The sequence below is a fragment of the Drosophila serrata genome, unplaced genomic scaffold (assembly GCF_035046125.1).
Source record: "Drosophila serrata isolate PLE 108 unplaced genomic scaffold, ASM3504612v1 contig_208, whole genome shotgun sequence".
In the NCBI taxonomy this organism is placed as follows: domain Eukaryota; kingdom Metazoa; phylum Arthropoda; class Insecta; order Diptera; family Drosophilidae; genus Drosophila; species Drosophila serrata.
Window position 1 is genome coordinate 57,028 of NW_028257106.1, and position 16,960 is coordinate 73,987.

General features: G+C 41.0%; 2 protein-coding genes across 3 annotated transcripts; both read left to right on the plus strand.

The window, feature by feature from the left end:
* Positions 1-268: 268 nt before the first annotated feature.
* On the plus strand, positions 269-14,039 carry LOC147644241 (uncharacterized). Of its 2 annotated transcripts, none has more exons than XM_086829429.1 (2): positions 269-415; positions 12,883-14,039. In XM_086829429.1, the coding sequence occupies exon 2, from the start codon at positions 13,404-13,406 to the stop codon at positions 13,806-13,808; it is 405 nt and encodes a 134-aa protein (XP_086685555.1). In that variant the 5' UTR covers positions 269-415; positions 12,883-13,403; the 3' UTR covers positions 13,809-14,039. The 2 variants fall into 2 exon arrangements, with proteins under 2 accessions (XP_086685555.1, XP_086685556.1); XM_086829430.1 differs by having other exon boundaries at positions 269-398.
* LOC147644242 (uncharacterized) lies at positions 10,037-13,382 on the plus strand. The gene is made up of 3 exons (XM_086829488.1): positions 10,037-12,788; positions 12,883-12,948; positions 13,159-13,382. The coding sequence occupies exons 1-3, from the start codon at positions 10,037-10,039 to the stop codon at positions 13,380-13,382; spliced, it is 3,042 nt and encodes a 1,013-aa protein (XP_086685614.1).
* Positions 14,040-16,960: the final 2,921 nt, after the last annotated feature.

Here is a 16,960-nt window from a genome sequence, read left to right on the forward strand (position 1 = left end):
ATATTAAGAAATACGTGAAACAACATTTTTCACGTGCTTTTTTTTTTATATATCCAAATGTCAAATACTTTCGAACCCAGTATAAAAAAATAGTAAATTCATTTTTTAGCATTTTGAAACTTTATTTTATTTAAATTAGTGCCCTAATTACGAAATAAATTAAAAATTAAAGGTCCCCTCCGTGTTCCATTTTCCCACCGTTCCATTTCGACGCTAACTCATCGACGCTAATTTGACGGACATATATTTGGGTGGGAGTGAGTAGAGTAGTATTGTCGGTTTCGATTGACAGTGTTCACTCATTTCATAGTTGCACAGCTGCTGATGAGTTCATCAAAATTGGTGTACAGTAGCAAGGCACTGTACAGTGTTCTGGTGTGCAGTTGACTTACTGTACAGTGAGTGAAACTTCATGGTACCATAAACACATATAGAGTTCTCGTGATTATGTATGTCATATAAAGAATACGATTAAAGAATTGATTTGTATTTTCGATTCAAATGTATTTATTATAAAATAAAGAAATTAGAAATTTAGAAAATAATAATACTTTACTTAAAAATAGATATAATAATTATTTTTGTAATTAAAGAATTTATATTTAAATTATTAATATTGAAATGGAGAAACATTATTTTATTTACCAAGTCTTCAGTGGTGACAATTTCTGATCGTTTTTCGCAAATTCAATTTTTGGCATCAGAAAATGCACTTTCCGATGCTGCACTGCTCGCAGGAGCTGCTAGTATCTTGCAGCTAATTTGATACAGTAAAGCAAAACGGTCTTTATTAATTGACCACCACTGCAGAGCATCAAAATCTTCACTGTACGCTTTGGTTATATTTTTATATGTTTTAAGTTCATCCTGAATATATTGCAAAATATTAGTGCCCTGAACAGGTTCCGAATAATATGCAAATATATTATCTATGTCTTGTGCAGGTTTAATTAAATTTTCTATATCTTCATTTTAGCTATTTATATGAATATTATTCATCATTTCTTCTACGTCTTTAAAAGTTTGTTGCTTTTCTAATTCTGAGAATTTAGTTAATTTGTTAGTGGGTGGAAACAAAAACAGGGCAATATTGTGATATTTTTTAAAATTTTCTATGACTATTGAATCTAAATATTCTAAAAGCGAAAGTTTGCATTTTTTTAAACTATTTCTATGTCATTTTCATTTGGTGAGGATATTTTTTTAAGTTGTTAATATGTGGAAGAGTCATTGCACGAGCGTCGTTTTCTTTGCAATCCATGTTTGTGCACTTATTAAAAAAATACTGCACTCATCTGCACAGCTGCACACAGTCAACTAGCAAGCTGTACAGCTGTTTAAAAAGAGACAAATATAGTACTCACTTACGAAAAGTACAACCATATACTGCTCTCAGTCGCGATCAAACACTCCCCGAGTTAAGACGTGCCTAAAATTTACGCGGAAGCTGCACTAGCCCTAAATCCATAATTAACAGTTACGCGAATCACAAAACAAAACAAATCAGTGGTTGCTGATAAGCATCAAGAAAGTGTTGTTGTTAACATGAACGACGACGAAGACGACACAACGGTTTGGAGCTGGCAGAGAGTAAAACCGAAACCCAAGGCAATCAAGAGACCAAATCAAGTCTCTCCAATATTGCTAAAGAAAAAAATCGCTCTGGACTTTGCTCCCAGCACCAGCACCAATCAATTCTCTCTCCTAAGCGACAGCACGCCAAATAACGGAAATGAAGACGAAACTGAAACACTGGATATAATAACTGAAGACACCTTAGATGAATCTGCCAAGCCACCACCTATATTCCTATCTGAAGTCAACGATATTAAACGAATGCTAGCTTATCTCGAGTCTAAAATTAAAAAAGAGCTCTTCTTTTATAAAGTACAACGCGATGGTCATGTGAGAGTAATGGTAAAGACCATTGAAGAATACAGGAAACTTGTTAAAACCCTTACTACAGACCTTGTCAAATTCCACACATACCAGCTTAAACAAGAAAGGGCATTCAGAGTCGTTATTAAGAACTTGCACTTCTCTACGGATATCGATTTAATTAAACAAGATGTACAGTCCAAAGGCCACACTGTAAGAAACATTAGCAATATCAAAAGTCGTGTAACTAAAGAGCCATTGAATCTGTTCTTCTTAGATATTGAGCCCAACAATAAGAACTTAGACATTTACAAAGTTAAATATATTGGTAACGCTGTTGTTAACATAGAACCTCCCCGCAAAACTAAAGAGATCGTTCAGTGCTATCGATGCCAGGAATTTGGACACACAAAGTCATATTGTGCCAAAACTCACAGGTGCGTGAAATGTTCTTCTAACCACCCCAGCAACATTTGTCCAAAAGATAAAGAGCAACCAGCAAAATGTGCCAACTGCAAAGAAGATCATGCTGCTAGCTACAAAGGGTGCAAAGTCTATCAGGAATTTATATCAAAAAAATTTGTAAGCGGACTCAACCACCTGAAAAACACCAAAGATAACAATAATAAAAATGACCTTGGTACATCTCAATCATTTGCTCCGTTTAGTAATTCGACACAACAACCCAAAGACTTCCAATCATACGCTCAAGTTGCTGCAGGAAATAGCGTCTCGAACGCGTCTCTAGAAAAAATAGAACAGCTTCTAGAGAAACAATTCGAGCTAACAAATAATTTACTTAACATGATAATGTTACTTGTAAATAAGTTATGCAAGTAAATCTAAACTTAGGAATATGGAATGCCAACGGGCTTTCCAATCATTCAAATGAAATAACTTTATTTTTAAAAACAAATGCCATCGACGTCATGCTCATTTCAGAAACACACTTCACTAGCAAATCTTATTTTCAAATTACTGGATACGATACAGTAAGAGCTGACCATCCGTCAGATAGAGCTCATGGAGGTGCCGCAATTATTGTCAAGCGCGGCCTTAAATTTAAAATCATGGACAGTACTAGAGAAAATGCTATACAGGCTGCGACAATTGAGATAAAATGTATGCATGCTGACGTATCAGTAACAGCGATTTATCTCCCACCAAGATTCTCAATAAAAGAACCGGATTTTAAAAACTTTTTCGAAAGACTGGGAACAAAGTTCATTGTGGGAGGCGACTTCAATGCCAAACATCCATGGTGGGGATCCAGACTGACAAACCCGAAAGGATCGGAGCTATACAAATGCATACGAAACAATAATATTACCACATTGTCAACTGGAAAGCCTACATACTGGCCAACAGATAATCAAAAAATTCCAGATCTAATGGACTTCGTAATATTCTCTGGAATTCCACAATCACACATGCGTGTAATGGAAAACTTCGACCTTAACTCAGATCATTCTCCAATAATAGCAACATACAGCACAATAGCCCATATGCTGGAAAAGCCCTATAAAGTCATTACAGCCTCTACAGACATTAACGCATTTAAAAGCTATTTGGACTCAGCTGTAAGCCTGGACATTTCGTTAAAAACAGGAGAAGAGATAGACTATGCTGTGGAGCTTTTCACAAATACAATTCATAAAGCGAACTATAGAAACACGAATCATGCTCCTAATCTTCAACAACCAAATCAATTGTACCTTTCAACAGAACTTCGACAAAAAATACAAAATAAAAGAAATCTGCGAAAACGCTGGCAAGAAACTCACTACCCTGCTGATAAAAGATTATACAACAAGGCTGCATCTGAGCTTAGACAACTGCTGTCGAACTTACGCAATGAATCTCTAGCTGCGTATCTGAGAAACCTTGACCCAAACTCCTGCAACAACGAACACAACCTATGGAGGGCGACCAAATACCTAAAGAGACCAACTAAAAGAAACGTAAACATTCGTAAAGGCAATGGAAGATGGTGCAGGTCTGATAAAGAACAAGCGGAAGCATTTGCCCAACATCTGCATTCCGTGTTTCAGCCAAACGACATCAATAACCCAATAACAGAGACTGAAGTCGAAAACTTTCTTGAGTCACCCTGTCAAATGAGCTTGCCTATCAAAAGCATTAAGTATGAAGAAGTTGTGACAGAAATCAAATGCTTGAACAACAAAAAAACACCAGGCCCTGACAAAATAGACGGCATCACCCTAAAAACTTTACCATCAAAATGCATTCGACTTCTCACTCTCATATATAATGCAATTCTCAGACTAGATCACTTTCCAAGTCAATGGAAATGCGCAGAGATCATTATGATCCTAAAGCCACTCAAAACAGAAACAGAATTGACCTCATACCGTCCCATTAGTCTGTTGACAATATTCTCGAAAGTATTTGAAAAAATACTATTGAAGAGAATGTTGCCAATTTTGGACGAGCTTTCCATCATTCCTGAATATCAATTTGGATTCAGGAGAGGTCACGGGACACCTGAGCAATGTCACAGGGTCATTAATGATATAGTCTCTGCACTTGAAAACAAAAAATACTGCACTGCTGCGTTTCTTGATGTACAACAAGCGTTCGATCGAGTCTGGCACAATGGTTTATTGTACAAGATAAAGAAATGGCTACCTGCCCCATACTATCTATTAATCAAGTCATATCTGACTAAAAGATGCTTTTACGTGCAGCAGAAAAGCGACTCATCAACGCTAAACTGCATTAACGCAGGCGTCCCACAAGGAAGCGTACTGGGGCCAATTCTGTACACCCTATACACGGCTGACATGCCAGGTACAAACACATGCACTGTAGCAACATATGCTGATGATACAGCCGTTTTGGCTACAAGCACATCCAAAAATGAAGCGTCTGAACTCCTGCAGCGTGAGCTAAGCTTAATTGAAGACTGGTTTCTTCGATGGAAAATTAAAATCAACTCCCTAAAATCCGTCCAAATCACTTTTTCATTAAGACCAGGCAGCTGCCCTAATGTTGCACTTAACGGCTCACCAATTCCACAAACTACATGTGTGAAGTACCTCGGGATGCATCTCGACCGCAGATTAACATGGAAAAATCACATCAAAGCAAAGTGTCAGCAGCTCAGACTTAAAACACTAAAAATGTCCTGGTTGTTAAGTCGCAAATCAGAAACCTCTCTGGAAAACAAAATCCGCCTCTACAAAGCCATACTAAAGCCTGTTTGGACCTACGCTTTACAGCTCTGGGGAACTGCTAGCAACTCAAATATTGAAATTCTTCAGCGTTACCAATCCAAAACTTTGAGACAAATTGTCAATGCTCCCTTCTACGTAACTAATGCAAACATCCACAAAGACCTCAACATCCCAACCATAAAAGAAGAAATAAATAAAATCAGTAAAAAATACATCGACAGACTCCATAACCATGAAAACAATTTAGCCTTAAATCTAGTGGACAATAGTTTAACAGTAAGAAGACTGAAAAGATACCACATTCTCGATCTCCCCGACAGATAAATTAAACTACTGTAAATATGTAAAATATATAATAGCAGAGCTCACTGGAGAACTGATATTTCTGTTAGCTTAACACTCCTCATAAAATTTACCTATTGTTAATTAGACAGATTGTAAATAAATAATAAAAAAAAAAAAAAAAATAAAAAAAAATATACTGCTCTCACTCGGAGTGGGTACACTAAATATGTTGTGCTATATTTTGCTGGCCTACTGAGAATACTGTACAGTAAGAAATGAGTGCAGTATTTTTCAGAACACTACACTACTGTACAGTACTGTTTTGCTGCAAATGAGTACAGTCATGCAGAAGTCTTATGTACATACATACATCCCGAACTAATAATAAAAAAAAAAAAATTAAAAACACTGAAGTAATGCCTGCTTTCAATTCATTCATCCATGTACATATATTACATATTATTGGCCTATTTATTTGCAGTCTTACATTCAAAGTTTAGCATTTTCCTCTATATCTAACGATCGTTTGTATACAGCTATATGATATAGTATTACGGTTTTTGCAGAAAATTAAAATCGAAATTCTAGAGTTATATAATAGGGCTATATCTCAAATTTGATAAATAAAATATGTTGAAAAGTGCAAAACTGCAATTTTTTATGATATTATTTTCTCCATCGTTCCTATGGCAGCTATATGATATAGTCGTCCGATTTGGCTCTTTCCGACATTTCTGACTGAAATTATAATGCCCTGCAAGGGAATAACAACAGTTTTGCTCTGAGCGCGACTGAGCTCATTCAGGAACCCAAAAATTGGTTGCTTTTTGAGTTATTTCAAGTCAGTTATTTGCGAGCTCTAATATATACAAGTTAGTAATACCAATGTCAAAATAGAAAAAAAAAAAAATATTTTAGACCAAAATTCTACATTTTTATTTAGTTAAAAGATGTGTAGTGTAGTAAAGTAGATTGCTCGGCAGGAGATCTTTTATTAGTGCCATCTGTTGGTCAATCAAATGTCGAAAGGCGGCGTGGCCGCTATAGCAAGCGTTGGTTAGCTAGGGCACGAACGATCGGGGGTGAGAGAGCAACAGAGGAATTTGTTAACGGAGATGTGAAAACGGTGAGTATTGCAAGCACACTTTAAAACAAATTCAGATTAGAATTCAGAATTTGAACTACTTTTTTTGCGTTTCAATGAAACAGGTGTTTTCTAAAGACATTTTAATAAACTGATAGAAGAGAATAGCTCATTAGAATAAACTGATAGAAAAGAATAGCTCAAATTATGAGCAACAAATGAAAAATTTATCCGAACGAACGGCGGAAAGCGAAGAGAGAAGGGGAAAAAAGAACACCCGATACATAAGGCGATTGAGCTTAAGGTTGCTTAAGCTGAGAGCTTTTATGCTTCTCCATATCTGTTTATTTTTGTTGTAACATGTATTCTAATTTTCAGTTAACGTAAACAGGGAAATCAAGAAATAATATCCTCATTCGACTTGCCTTAAATTTCCTTTACCAATATTTCTTATGAATGTCCGAAAGTTGTAAGGTGTTTACATATTTATTACTTGTAGGTTTAGATTTTTTTATATTCAATTGTCTGTTTATGTCCGCTATTTTAAGAAATGATGTTATACTTTTTTAGTATGGCCGCAACTAGCATGTCTTATAATGTAGGGTGTAGCACTTGTAGAAGAGGTGGCTCAAGCTATATAGCGCTAAGGATGGAAGGGACCATAGGAAGGGTGAGCAAACTGGAGCCTCCAGAACATCAGGAGTGCTGAACAGGGGCAAGTAAGCCGAAGAGAGAATACCCAAATTATCCTCAACTTTTATTTTGTGTATTGTATGCATCTCTGTCCCGGTATAAGCTTGTTGCACGAGTTACCAGTTGGACGTGGCTAAAGGAGTGGGTGTAACGAATCCTCAGTTCCTCCAAGGTTTTCCTCTATGTCGCAGCGTTTCAGCAAGAGCAAGAAAATGCGTGTCTCCAAATTGGTGGTATGACGAAAAGTGGAAAAGCTTTATTCCCTAGAATTATATATGATTCACTAAAACTAAGAGTTGCGCTTTTGGTCCCGTTACTGAGGGCTAGAGAGCGTTCCATATTGTGATTAGGATCCCGTTGCTGAGAGCGAGAGCCTTGTACACTTCTTATATTTGTCCAGTGTCAGATAGCGACGGGGGTACAGAGGCAGGATAGGGTGCTCTATGTAGGAATTTCAGGAATTTGGAATGAAGTTTTTTTTCCTCAGCTTATTTTTAAATGGCGTTAATGTTGTGCAGTCAGTGTGGGGGTCGATTTTGAAAACGAGTTGATTGTTAAATTCATTGGGGGGCTCAGTTCACTGTAGAAGATTTGTTTTAGGTGTAATGAGTGTTTCGTTGTGGTTAAATCAATTTGACTGAGGGCGTCAGCAATTACGTTCTGTGAGTCTTTTTTATGAACGACTTCAAAGTCATACTCTAACTGGGTTGTTTAAAGAGATATGGTCTGAAGTATTGGATTTCCCATACTATGGCCAACATCTCTTTCTCAATAGTATGTTAGAGTAGTTAACTTCTGTGTCGGATAAGGTTCTGCTGGCAAAACAGACTGGTCTATCGTTTGCAGCAGACCCCTGCGATAACACAGCTCCTAAGTCGAAATTACTTGCATCGGTAGTTAGTGTGAAGGGTATGGAAAAATCTGGATATTGAAGGATTGAGTCGTTCGAGAGAAGAATTTTGCAAAATTCAAAAGTCTTTCGAAATTCATCATCGACTAGTATTACTTTGTTGTCCTTTAGTTGTCTAGTCATAAGTTGAGTGATTAGGGCAAAATCTCTGATGAATTTCCTATAGTAACCGAGCAGGCCAAGGAAGGACTTGATTGTTTTTTTGCTTGTGGGGCAAGGGAAGTTTTTTATGGCAGCTATTTTGTAAGGGTTGGGCTTTACGCCCTCTTGGGTCACTATGTGACCTAAGAATTCGGTTTCTTTCCTAAGAAAGTTAGATTTTGTAAGTTGGAACCTGGTGGAAACCACTTGCAAGTTCTATCGTTGAAAAATATCTAGATTTGCCTATGCGGTCTAGGATGTCATTGATGTTTGGTATGGGGTATTTGTCAGGGACAGTTTTGTCGTTAAGTTTCCTGTAGTCTATTATAAGTCGCCATTTCTGTTCTTCGGTGGGGGTGCTTTTCTTAGGATCGACCCACACAGGTGCGCTCCATGGTAAATAGCTAGATTTTATGATGTCTTGTTTTAGCATTGAGTCTATTTGTTTTTTGACTTCGTCCTTGTGAATAAATGGGTATTTATATGATTTAACGTGTAGAGGAACTTTATCAAAAGTTGAAATAGAATGTGTTATTCTGTTCGTGAAACTGAGAGGTTTGGCTTTGTTATAGAATATGTCAATGTATTTTTTACATAGTGAGGTTAATCCGTGTTTTTCTTCGGGATTTAAGTGTTCTAGGTTAAGTTCTTCTAGAGAATTTGCGGTGTCATGTGACTGAGGAAGGTCGGAAGAAATATTGAAAAGCTCTATATAATTGGTATCAGAAAAGAGTGAACCTTCGATATGGCCTTCAATATAAAGGAGTTGATCTGAATGGCTAAAGTTTGTTACTTCAAAATTGATCACATTATCTTTTGTAATGTAAAGGCCATCTGATATGATTAGTTCGTTATTAATGTTAATTGCATTGAATAGGTACACTCCCTGTTTGTTTTGTACTGGCAACGGTACTATGGTTTTGGTATGTGCTGAGATATTGAATACGTTTGAGGTTTGGTTGTTATAATTTGAAATGGGTAGGGAGGGTAGTGTTAGATAATTTTAATTGTAAATTAGGTAGATCTTTTTTAGCATTAAGTTGTTGAAGCAAGTTAATCGAAAAAGGAGTGGAATTTAAATAGTAGCAAGGTCATGTTACCAGGGTTTTCGAATATTGGTGGGAACGGGAGGCTTATTTTTTGTTTGTTTACAAATTTGTTAAGTGCTGTTTTAAGTGTTATGGGAATTTCCATGCTAACGCAAATTGTTCTATTGACAACTTTAGGGTCGATGAAAGAATTTGTGGAGCCAGTGTCGATTAAGAATTTTAATGGGGTGGTGTGAAGGGATTTGATTTCTATGAATGGGAGAGAAGAACTATGTGTAGCAGGACATATGTATCCTGTTGAGTTTCCGAGGCAGGTATTCGAAAATTTTGGTTTGATGTTTGTCGTTCTTCTTCTACGCTGTGAAGGTTATTGGATTGTTATGATTGCGATAGTTTCGGTCGTTGTTGTTGCTCATATCATTTCGATAGTTGCAGTCATTACGGTTGTCTTTCGGTTCGTTGGGTCCTCGATTCGCTCTATTGTCACTCTATTGACACTGTTCATACGCTTGTATTGATAGTGGTTGGGACTTTTTGTCTAATGAGCGTTTTCAGTGGCTCTCTCAATCCAGTTATAAAAGTTTTCAAGCAGACCTCATTATATACAACTTTCTTGGCTTCTAAAACATATCTTCGATATGCCAAAGAAAAGCTGTCCTAGGGATTGATTTTCCGAGAATGCTCTGATCTCGCTCAGAAATCTAGCTTCAATGCTGGCCCAGTCCTGCAATCCGATTTAACTATCCAGATTTTGAAGTGGCGGTGCTTTCAATACGTATTTAGTGCAGACATCACAAAAATGTACCGTCAAATCTGGGTCGATCCGAAGCATACGCCCTTTCAAAGGATTCTGTTCCGAAAAAAGGAAGGGGATATCCGAGACTTCGAGTTGCAAACGGTGACCTTCGGGGTCAACTGCGCGCCCTTCCTCGCCATTCGAGTGCTAAAAAAGCTGTCAGAGGATGTCCAAGGGCTATTTCCAAAAGCCAGTCGGATTCTTAATCAAAATATGTACGTCGATGACGTCTTGGCAGGAGCAAACTCCCTTAATGAAGCCCAAATCTCAATCCAAGAGTTGCAAGAGGCTCTTAACTCCGCGGGTTTCCCATTAAGGAAGTGGACTGCCAACCACAGGTCCATTTTGGAGAATATTCCAGTCGAGCACATTCTTTATAGCGAGTTCCTCGACATCGATGCCGAAACTACGGCCAAGACCCTCGGTATTCGTTGGAAGGCAAGGTCCGACGAATTTTATTTCGTCCCTCTAGAAATAGCACTGGAGCCCTCCTACACCAAGCGCGAGGTGTTATCCCAAATTGCGAGGTTGTTTGATCCGGCCGGATGGCTCGCTCCGTTCATAGTGCGCTCCAAGATTTTCATGCAAGAAATTTGGCTGCAAGATCTGGGCTGGGACGATACGCTTTTTAGCGAAATGAGTCAGAGATGGCGATCGTTCCTCCTGGAGTATTCCGACCTCAGCCAGATCCGGGTTCCGAGATGGGTCCGGTACCAGCCCGATATAAAGGTTGAGTACCATGGCTTCTGCGATGCGTCCCAAAAGGCTTTTGGAGCGGCTATTTACGTGCGCGTCGAGTTTGGGCACGAAACCTTCGCACACCTCCTGACGGCCAAGACACGAGTCGCTCCAGTAAAGACCGTGTCCCTTCCCAGGCTAGAGCTTTGCGGTGCCGTTCTGTTGACCGACATGGTGACAACGATTCTTCCACATATGCCGACTGCCAGCTCCGACGTACGCTGCTGGACCGATTCCACGATCGTGCTGGCCTGGTTACGAAAGCCTGCTTGCAACTGGACCACGTTTGTGGCCAACAGAGTTGCCAAGATAACCCAGGCAATACCAGTCGACTGCTGGGCACATGTTCGATCCGAACAGAACTCCGCCGATTTAGCTAGTCGAGGCGTGTCCCTTCACGAGCTAGCGGACAGTCAACTGTGGTGGCATGGACCTGAGTGGCTGCAAGGGCCACAAGAGCTATGGCCAGTGCAGAGCGATGTGCATCCGAACACAGAGCTAGAGCAGCGGGCGGTCAGGGTGCATTTTAGTAAGGCCCCCTCTGACGAGTTTCTGGAACGTTTCTCTAAGCTGGACAAAGCGTTGCGAGTCCTGGCGTATGTTCTACGATTCTTCAAGCGCTGCCGCAAGGGCTCAATTTCGCCCACTTCCAGACTCACGAGTGAAGAAATTCGAGAGGCAGAACGAGCGCTGATCTCCATTGCGCAGCGTAGAGCATACGGCCAAGAGTACAAGTGTTTGCGAGAGAAACGGCCCCTTCCAGTGGCATCTTCAATTGTGAACTTATATCCGTTCATTGACCGACACGGTCTTCTAAGGGCATGTGGGCGCGTCACGGCGTCAAAAGCTCTGCAGAACGATGAGCGACATCTGATCCTTCTGCCATACAACTGTAGGCTGGCCCGCCTTCTCATTCAGTTGACTGACCAGATTACGCTCCACGGCGGCAGTCAATTGATTGTGCGCCTGATCCGGTCAAAGTATTGGATTCCGAAGATCAAGAATCTTGTCAAGGCTGTGGTGAATCCGTGTAAAGTGTGCACAATATATAAGAAAAGACTTCAAACACAGCTGATTGGCGACCTTCCGAGAGACCGAGTCTCCTTCTCCAGGCCCTTTACCTACACGGGCATTGATTATGCTGGCCCTTTCGAAATCAAAAATTATACTGGGACAGCATGTCTCGTTACCAAAGGATACGTGTGTGTATTCGTGTGTTTCTCTACTAAGGCTATCCATTTGGAACCCGCATCTGATCTCACAACCGAGCAGTTCCTAGCAGCCTTTGCTCGTTTCGTAGCTAGGCGCGGTTATCCTCAGCGGGTTCACTCGGACAATGGCAAAACCTTTGTGGGGGCAGCAGCTGTGTTATCAAGGGACTTCCTACAGCTCGTCCAAGAGTCCGTAAATGCAGCATACAGTCCTCAAGGACTAGTATGGCGTTTTATACCACCAGGGGCTCCACACATGGGGGGTCTGTGGGAAGCCGGGGTGAAAAGTTTCAAAGCCCTTTTCTACAAATCCACGGCTACCCGCAAGTACACATTCGAGGAGCTAGCGACGCTTTTTGCGAAGATCGAAGCTTGCCTCAATTCTAGACCCCTCTCCCCCATGTCCGAAGATCCATCCGATTTGCTGGCCCTCACACCAGGCCATTTCCTAATTGGAGGGCCGTTGCTTTCCACGGCTGAGCCCGAGATAAAAGGCGAAGCAAAATCGATACTGAATCGATGGCAACATTTGAAGGCCCAACACCAGCAGTTTAGTGCACGATGGAAAGAGGAGTATTTAAAAGAGCTCCACAAACGCAACAAGTGGCAATTTCCGACCACGAATCTCAAAATAGACGATATGGTAGTCGTCAAGGATGACAATCTGCCACCGAACGAGTGTTGGCTCGGGAGAATCGTTTCGGTTTGTCCGGGCGCTGACGGCCGAGTTCGAGTGGTGGAGTTCCGTACGGCGCGCGGCACAATAAAACGGCCCGTCCACAAGGTCATCCGCTTCCCTGGGGAGAGTAAAGTCCCCTACGTATCCAACGATGAAAATCTTTCCGTTTCCAACCACATGACCGACTCCCATTAAAGTTTTCCTTTTTCGTTTCCCCGCAGAACAACTCGACATCATGGTGCCGCGTCCTCGAACCGCTGAAACCCTGGACAGCAGACATTCACGAGGTATGAACTCCTACCGCTGCCGAGTCTGCCGGGGAATCCATCCTCTTCGGAAGTGCAAGAGGTTTCTAAAACTGAGCACTGAAAAGCGCCTTCGAGCAGTACTGCTCGAACTGCCTCGCCCAACAACATTCACAAGGAACGTGTCGCAGCATAGATGGCTGCAAAAAGTGTGGCGAGAGCCACCATACGTTGCTGCATCTGCATGAAAAGCCGCCGTGTTCATCGCCACCAGCACCTTCTTCGAAACGCACGGCGCGCCCGCCTGCTCCGCGTCGGGCGAGGGAGCCGCGGCCGTCCTTGATGACCGTCTCCAGGTCTCCGTCGCCAGCAATCGAGGCAACCCGTCCTGCGGCCTCCACTCCATCTTCGTCGGTGGCAGCGTTGCTGCACCAGAAGGTCGTTCATGTGCTCCCGACGGCCTGCGTCGTGCTTGATACCGGGAGACGACCTTCGAGATGGGGGCCATGATTGACCCGTGCATGGCGGTCAGCTCGATTGACCGGTCGCTGGCGGCGGCGTATAGACTACTCACCGTGGACGTAGGAGAAGACCAGGTCTGCTCGGCGACCATCCGGTCCCGGACCGGCAGATTCAGCCTGGAGCTGATTTTGAGGCTCGATCCCAGCCTCAAGATCAGAACCCCTACACGGACTCTGAGCGACGTCACCCGTGCGAAATTTTATGACATCCGTCTGGCGGATCCCTTGTTCCATCGCCCAGCGACAATTTCCCTCGTGTTAGGATCGGACTTGTATCCGAAGCTGATCCAACCGGGGTTCCTGAAATTGGACGAGGGATTGCCCGTCGCCCAGAGCACTGTATTCGGATGGACAGTCTCCGGAGCATGCCGAGAGGCCTAACGCGGTCTTGCGTGCGCAAGGGGGGGGGGAGAATGTTCGCGCCACAAGGGCGCTTAATTTCGAGCAGCAGTGTGGGAGCACGAGCTTTCGCTCTCGCTGCTCCCGGCGTTCGCTCGCTCCCTCTCGTCTTGCAGCCGAAGGCGACTCCACCGGTCCCAGCAGCCCTTGAGCGGGGTTTTAGATTTAATCATAAACGAAGTGCCTAATAAAACGAACCAAATTTGAAGCCAACTACGGTCTTTTTTACTGTGCAAGAAACATAAAGTGGAACAACACCAACAACAACACTGAATCAACCCTACCAACGAATAAGGAGGAATTATTGGCTGACGACGGCTAAGGATTCTTTGGGACACCATCCGCCCACTCCATTTCAATATCATTCCAATTCAATGAAGTATTAGCCAACTCCAAAGCTTCGTCAGCCCTAGATATTATCTTGTTCCTTATGGCTCTTAGGGTGAGCGTTGTGGTGTCTGGTCAGCATCTCGAATGAACGCAATGATTCCTTCGACACTTGTAATGAACCTATCTAATTGCCTAGGGGTGCCGTCAAAAGTGGGCAAATGTTCTACGAAGATCATAATGTCTTTGGGCTTATATGTGCTTGGTAAGGTTTTGTTAGAGGTGTTAACAGTCGAGGTCAATGAGAGATGGTTTGAGTCGTGTCGAGTCGTGTATTGTAGGTTGTTGTTTGGAAAATGATTCCGGTTGTTGTCTAATTACCGGAAGGGTAGTTATGTGTCTACCTGAGCGAGTTAATCTAGAAGTTGTTCCTGGAACCCTCGAAACAGAAAGCGATGCATTCTCCATATTTTCAGCTAATTTTATTTTTTTTACATTATGTGACTTTACTTTTACCTTATAAGGTGAAGAAGTTGTAGATATGCCGTGTTTATGTGTTAGCAGGTAAGTTATTCTATATGTTAAGTAAAAATAAATATTTGTGTTGATAGTGTTTGTGTGTGTGTGATCGTGTTGTTTTTTTGTGCTCTGCAACATTGAGTGTTTTATTATTCAATTATTATACAGAATTTCCAAAATTGTAATAAAGAAATGAATATACAAGAATGAATATAAACACTTTTGTGACAGTGGGCTTTAGGGAGACTTTTTTTGTTTTTGTTATATGATATTTTTTAATTGAAGAATTTAAGTTTTGTTTTTTTTAATACTATTAAGAAATAAATGTAGAATATAAAATGAAAAAAAAAAATTTGTTCAAAACTTATTTCATAGTTGTTTTATATTAATAAAATTGGGAAAAATATAAGAAAAAGTTCATGCGAAAACACTTTTGTGACAAATTGTATGTATGTAAGTATGTAGTATAAGCAGTGTGGGATAAGTGGGTAGCTCAAATGTAAAAATAAAAAGTTACAGTGTGTTGTGTTGTTTGTGAAGCAGCGTCATCGACTACCAGTATTTGATTTTTGTTTCACGGCATTATATACATATGTATGTGTGTGCGTATACCTCCACTGTCTGTATGTGCATTTCGTTTCTGTTGTGGCTGCTAAGGTTATAAACGTTTGATTCGATAGCATCACAATACAAAAATATTCCAGAATTAGTTAAATTAGTTAACAATTTGTATGCAGGAATGGTGAAATAGTGTTTGATTTTAAGTCGCTTTTGAGAGTGTGTGTGAGCGTGAGATATGTTTCGCTTGAAGGGTGCTCTATTATTTTGTATTGCGGCAGTGGTTACAGCATTCGTTACCATGTCGCTTTTGTATGTATGTACATATGTATGTATTTGAATGTACCTAAGTTAATTGGCCATTTGTAATAAGGCCGTGATTATCGAATTTGATTTCACACAAGCACTTATATACACATACACATGTACATACGTTGTTCTTTGGTCAAGGGGGTGCTGTTGATGATTCATAGATGACAGGCCATACAAACTATTGATTTATTTAACATGGGCATATCCTAGGCTGTCATCAATAAAAATTCATCAACAATTAATCGATGATTCATCAACAATTTATCAAAAAATTCATCAACAATTCATCACCAATTCATCGATGATTCATCAACAATTAATCGATGTTTTATCAACAAATTTCTCAACGGTCGGGCCATGGTACTGCCGAGGACTGCCGTCTAGACTACCGCCGTAACTGTATTTTGGGCAGAGCGTCTTAGTAGAAGTCGCAGTCGGCAAAGGGTCGACTCGGTAGAAGTCGCAGTCGGCAGAGCGTCGGTTCGGTATAGGTCAAGGGGGTGCTGTTGATGATTCATAGATGACAGGCCATACAAACTGTTGATTTATTTAACATGGGCATATCCTAGGCTGTCATCAATAAAAATTCATCAACAATTAATCGATGATTCATCAACAATTTATCAAAAAATTCATCAACAATTCATCACCAATTCATCGATGATTCATCAACAATTAATCGATGTTTTATCAACAAATTTCTCAACGGTCGGGCCATGGTACTGCCGAGGACTGCCGTCTAGACTACCGCCGTAACTGTATTTTGGGCAGAGCGTCTTAGTAGAAGTCGCAGTCGGCAAAGGGTCGACTCGGTAGAAGTCGCAGTCGGCAGAGCGTCGGTTCGGTATAAGTCGCAGTCGGCGCGTTGATGACATGTTGTTGACAGTGGCCTATTGATGAACTGCAGGGTACTTGAATGTTTTGTTAAGTAAAAAGTGTTGTGTGCGTCCCATGACCGTACTTCTCATACATATATACGTTTTTCTTCACATTCACATTACTTATTACAACCCGAGATTACATTTTATACTCACTTATTAATCTTTTTTTCTACTTGCGGGTAAGTAAAGAGTAGGAGTAACGACTCCTAAGTTCCTCCAAGGTTTTCCTCTATGTCGCAGCGTTTCAGCAAGAGCAAGAAAATGCGTGTCTCCAAATTGGATATATGATTATATGATTCACTTAAACTAAGAGTTGCGCTTTTATTCCCGTTACTGAGGGCTAGAGACTCCTCAATTGTCGTCGTAGCAGAGCCGTCTGCTCTGTTGATCAGGGTAGGGCTTATGTGCCCTTTGGCGAGAAGTTTGCTTACTCTCGCCGTGTCCTTTATGCCTTCCAGTGACTCGCAGTAGTTTTGCCAGGACTCTTTCTTGGCTTGGATACTGCCTTCTTGTACATTTTTTGTTCTTCTTTGTATG

Bases quoted from the DNA above. Each gene is read 5' to 3' on its own strand.
- LOC147644242 (XM_086829488.1), top strand. From the start codon at position 10,037: ATGTACCGTCAAATCTGGGTCGATCCGAAGCATACGCCCTTTCAAAGG. The intron at 12,789-12,882 runs GTAAAGTCCCCT...GTTTCCCCGCAG, and splicing joins CATCCGCTTCCCTGGGGAGA to AACAACTCGACATCATGGTG. The intron at 12,949-13,158 runs GTATGAACTCCT...CTGCATGAAAAG, and splicing joins GGACAGCAGACATTCACGAG to CCGCCGTGTTCATCGCCACC.
- LOC147644241 (XM_086829429.1), top strand. From the start codon at position 13,404: ATGGGGGCCATGATTGACCCGTGCATGGCGGTCAGCTCGATTGACCGG.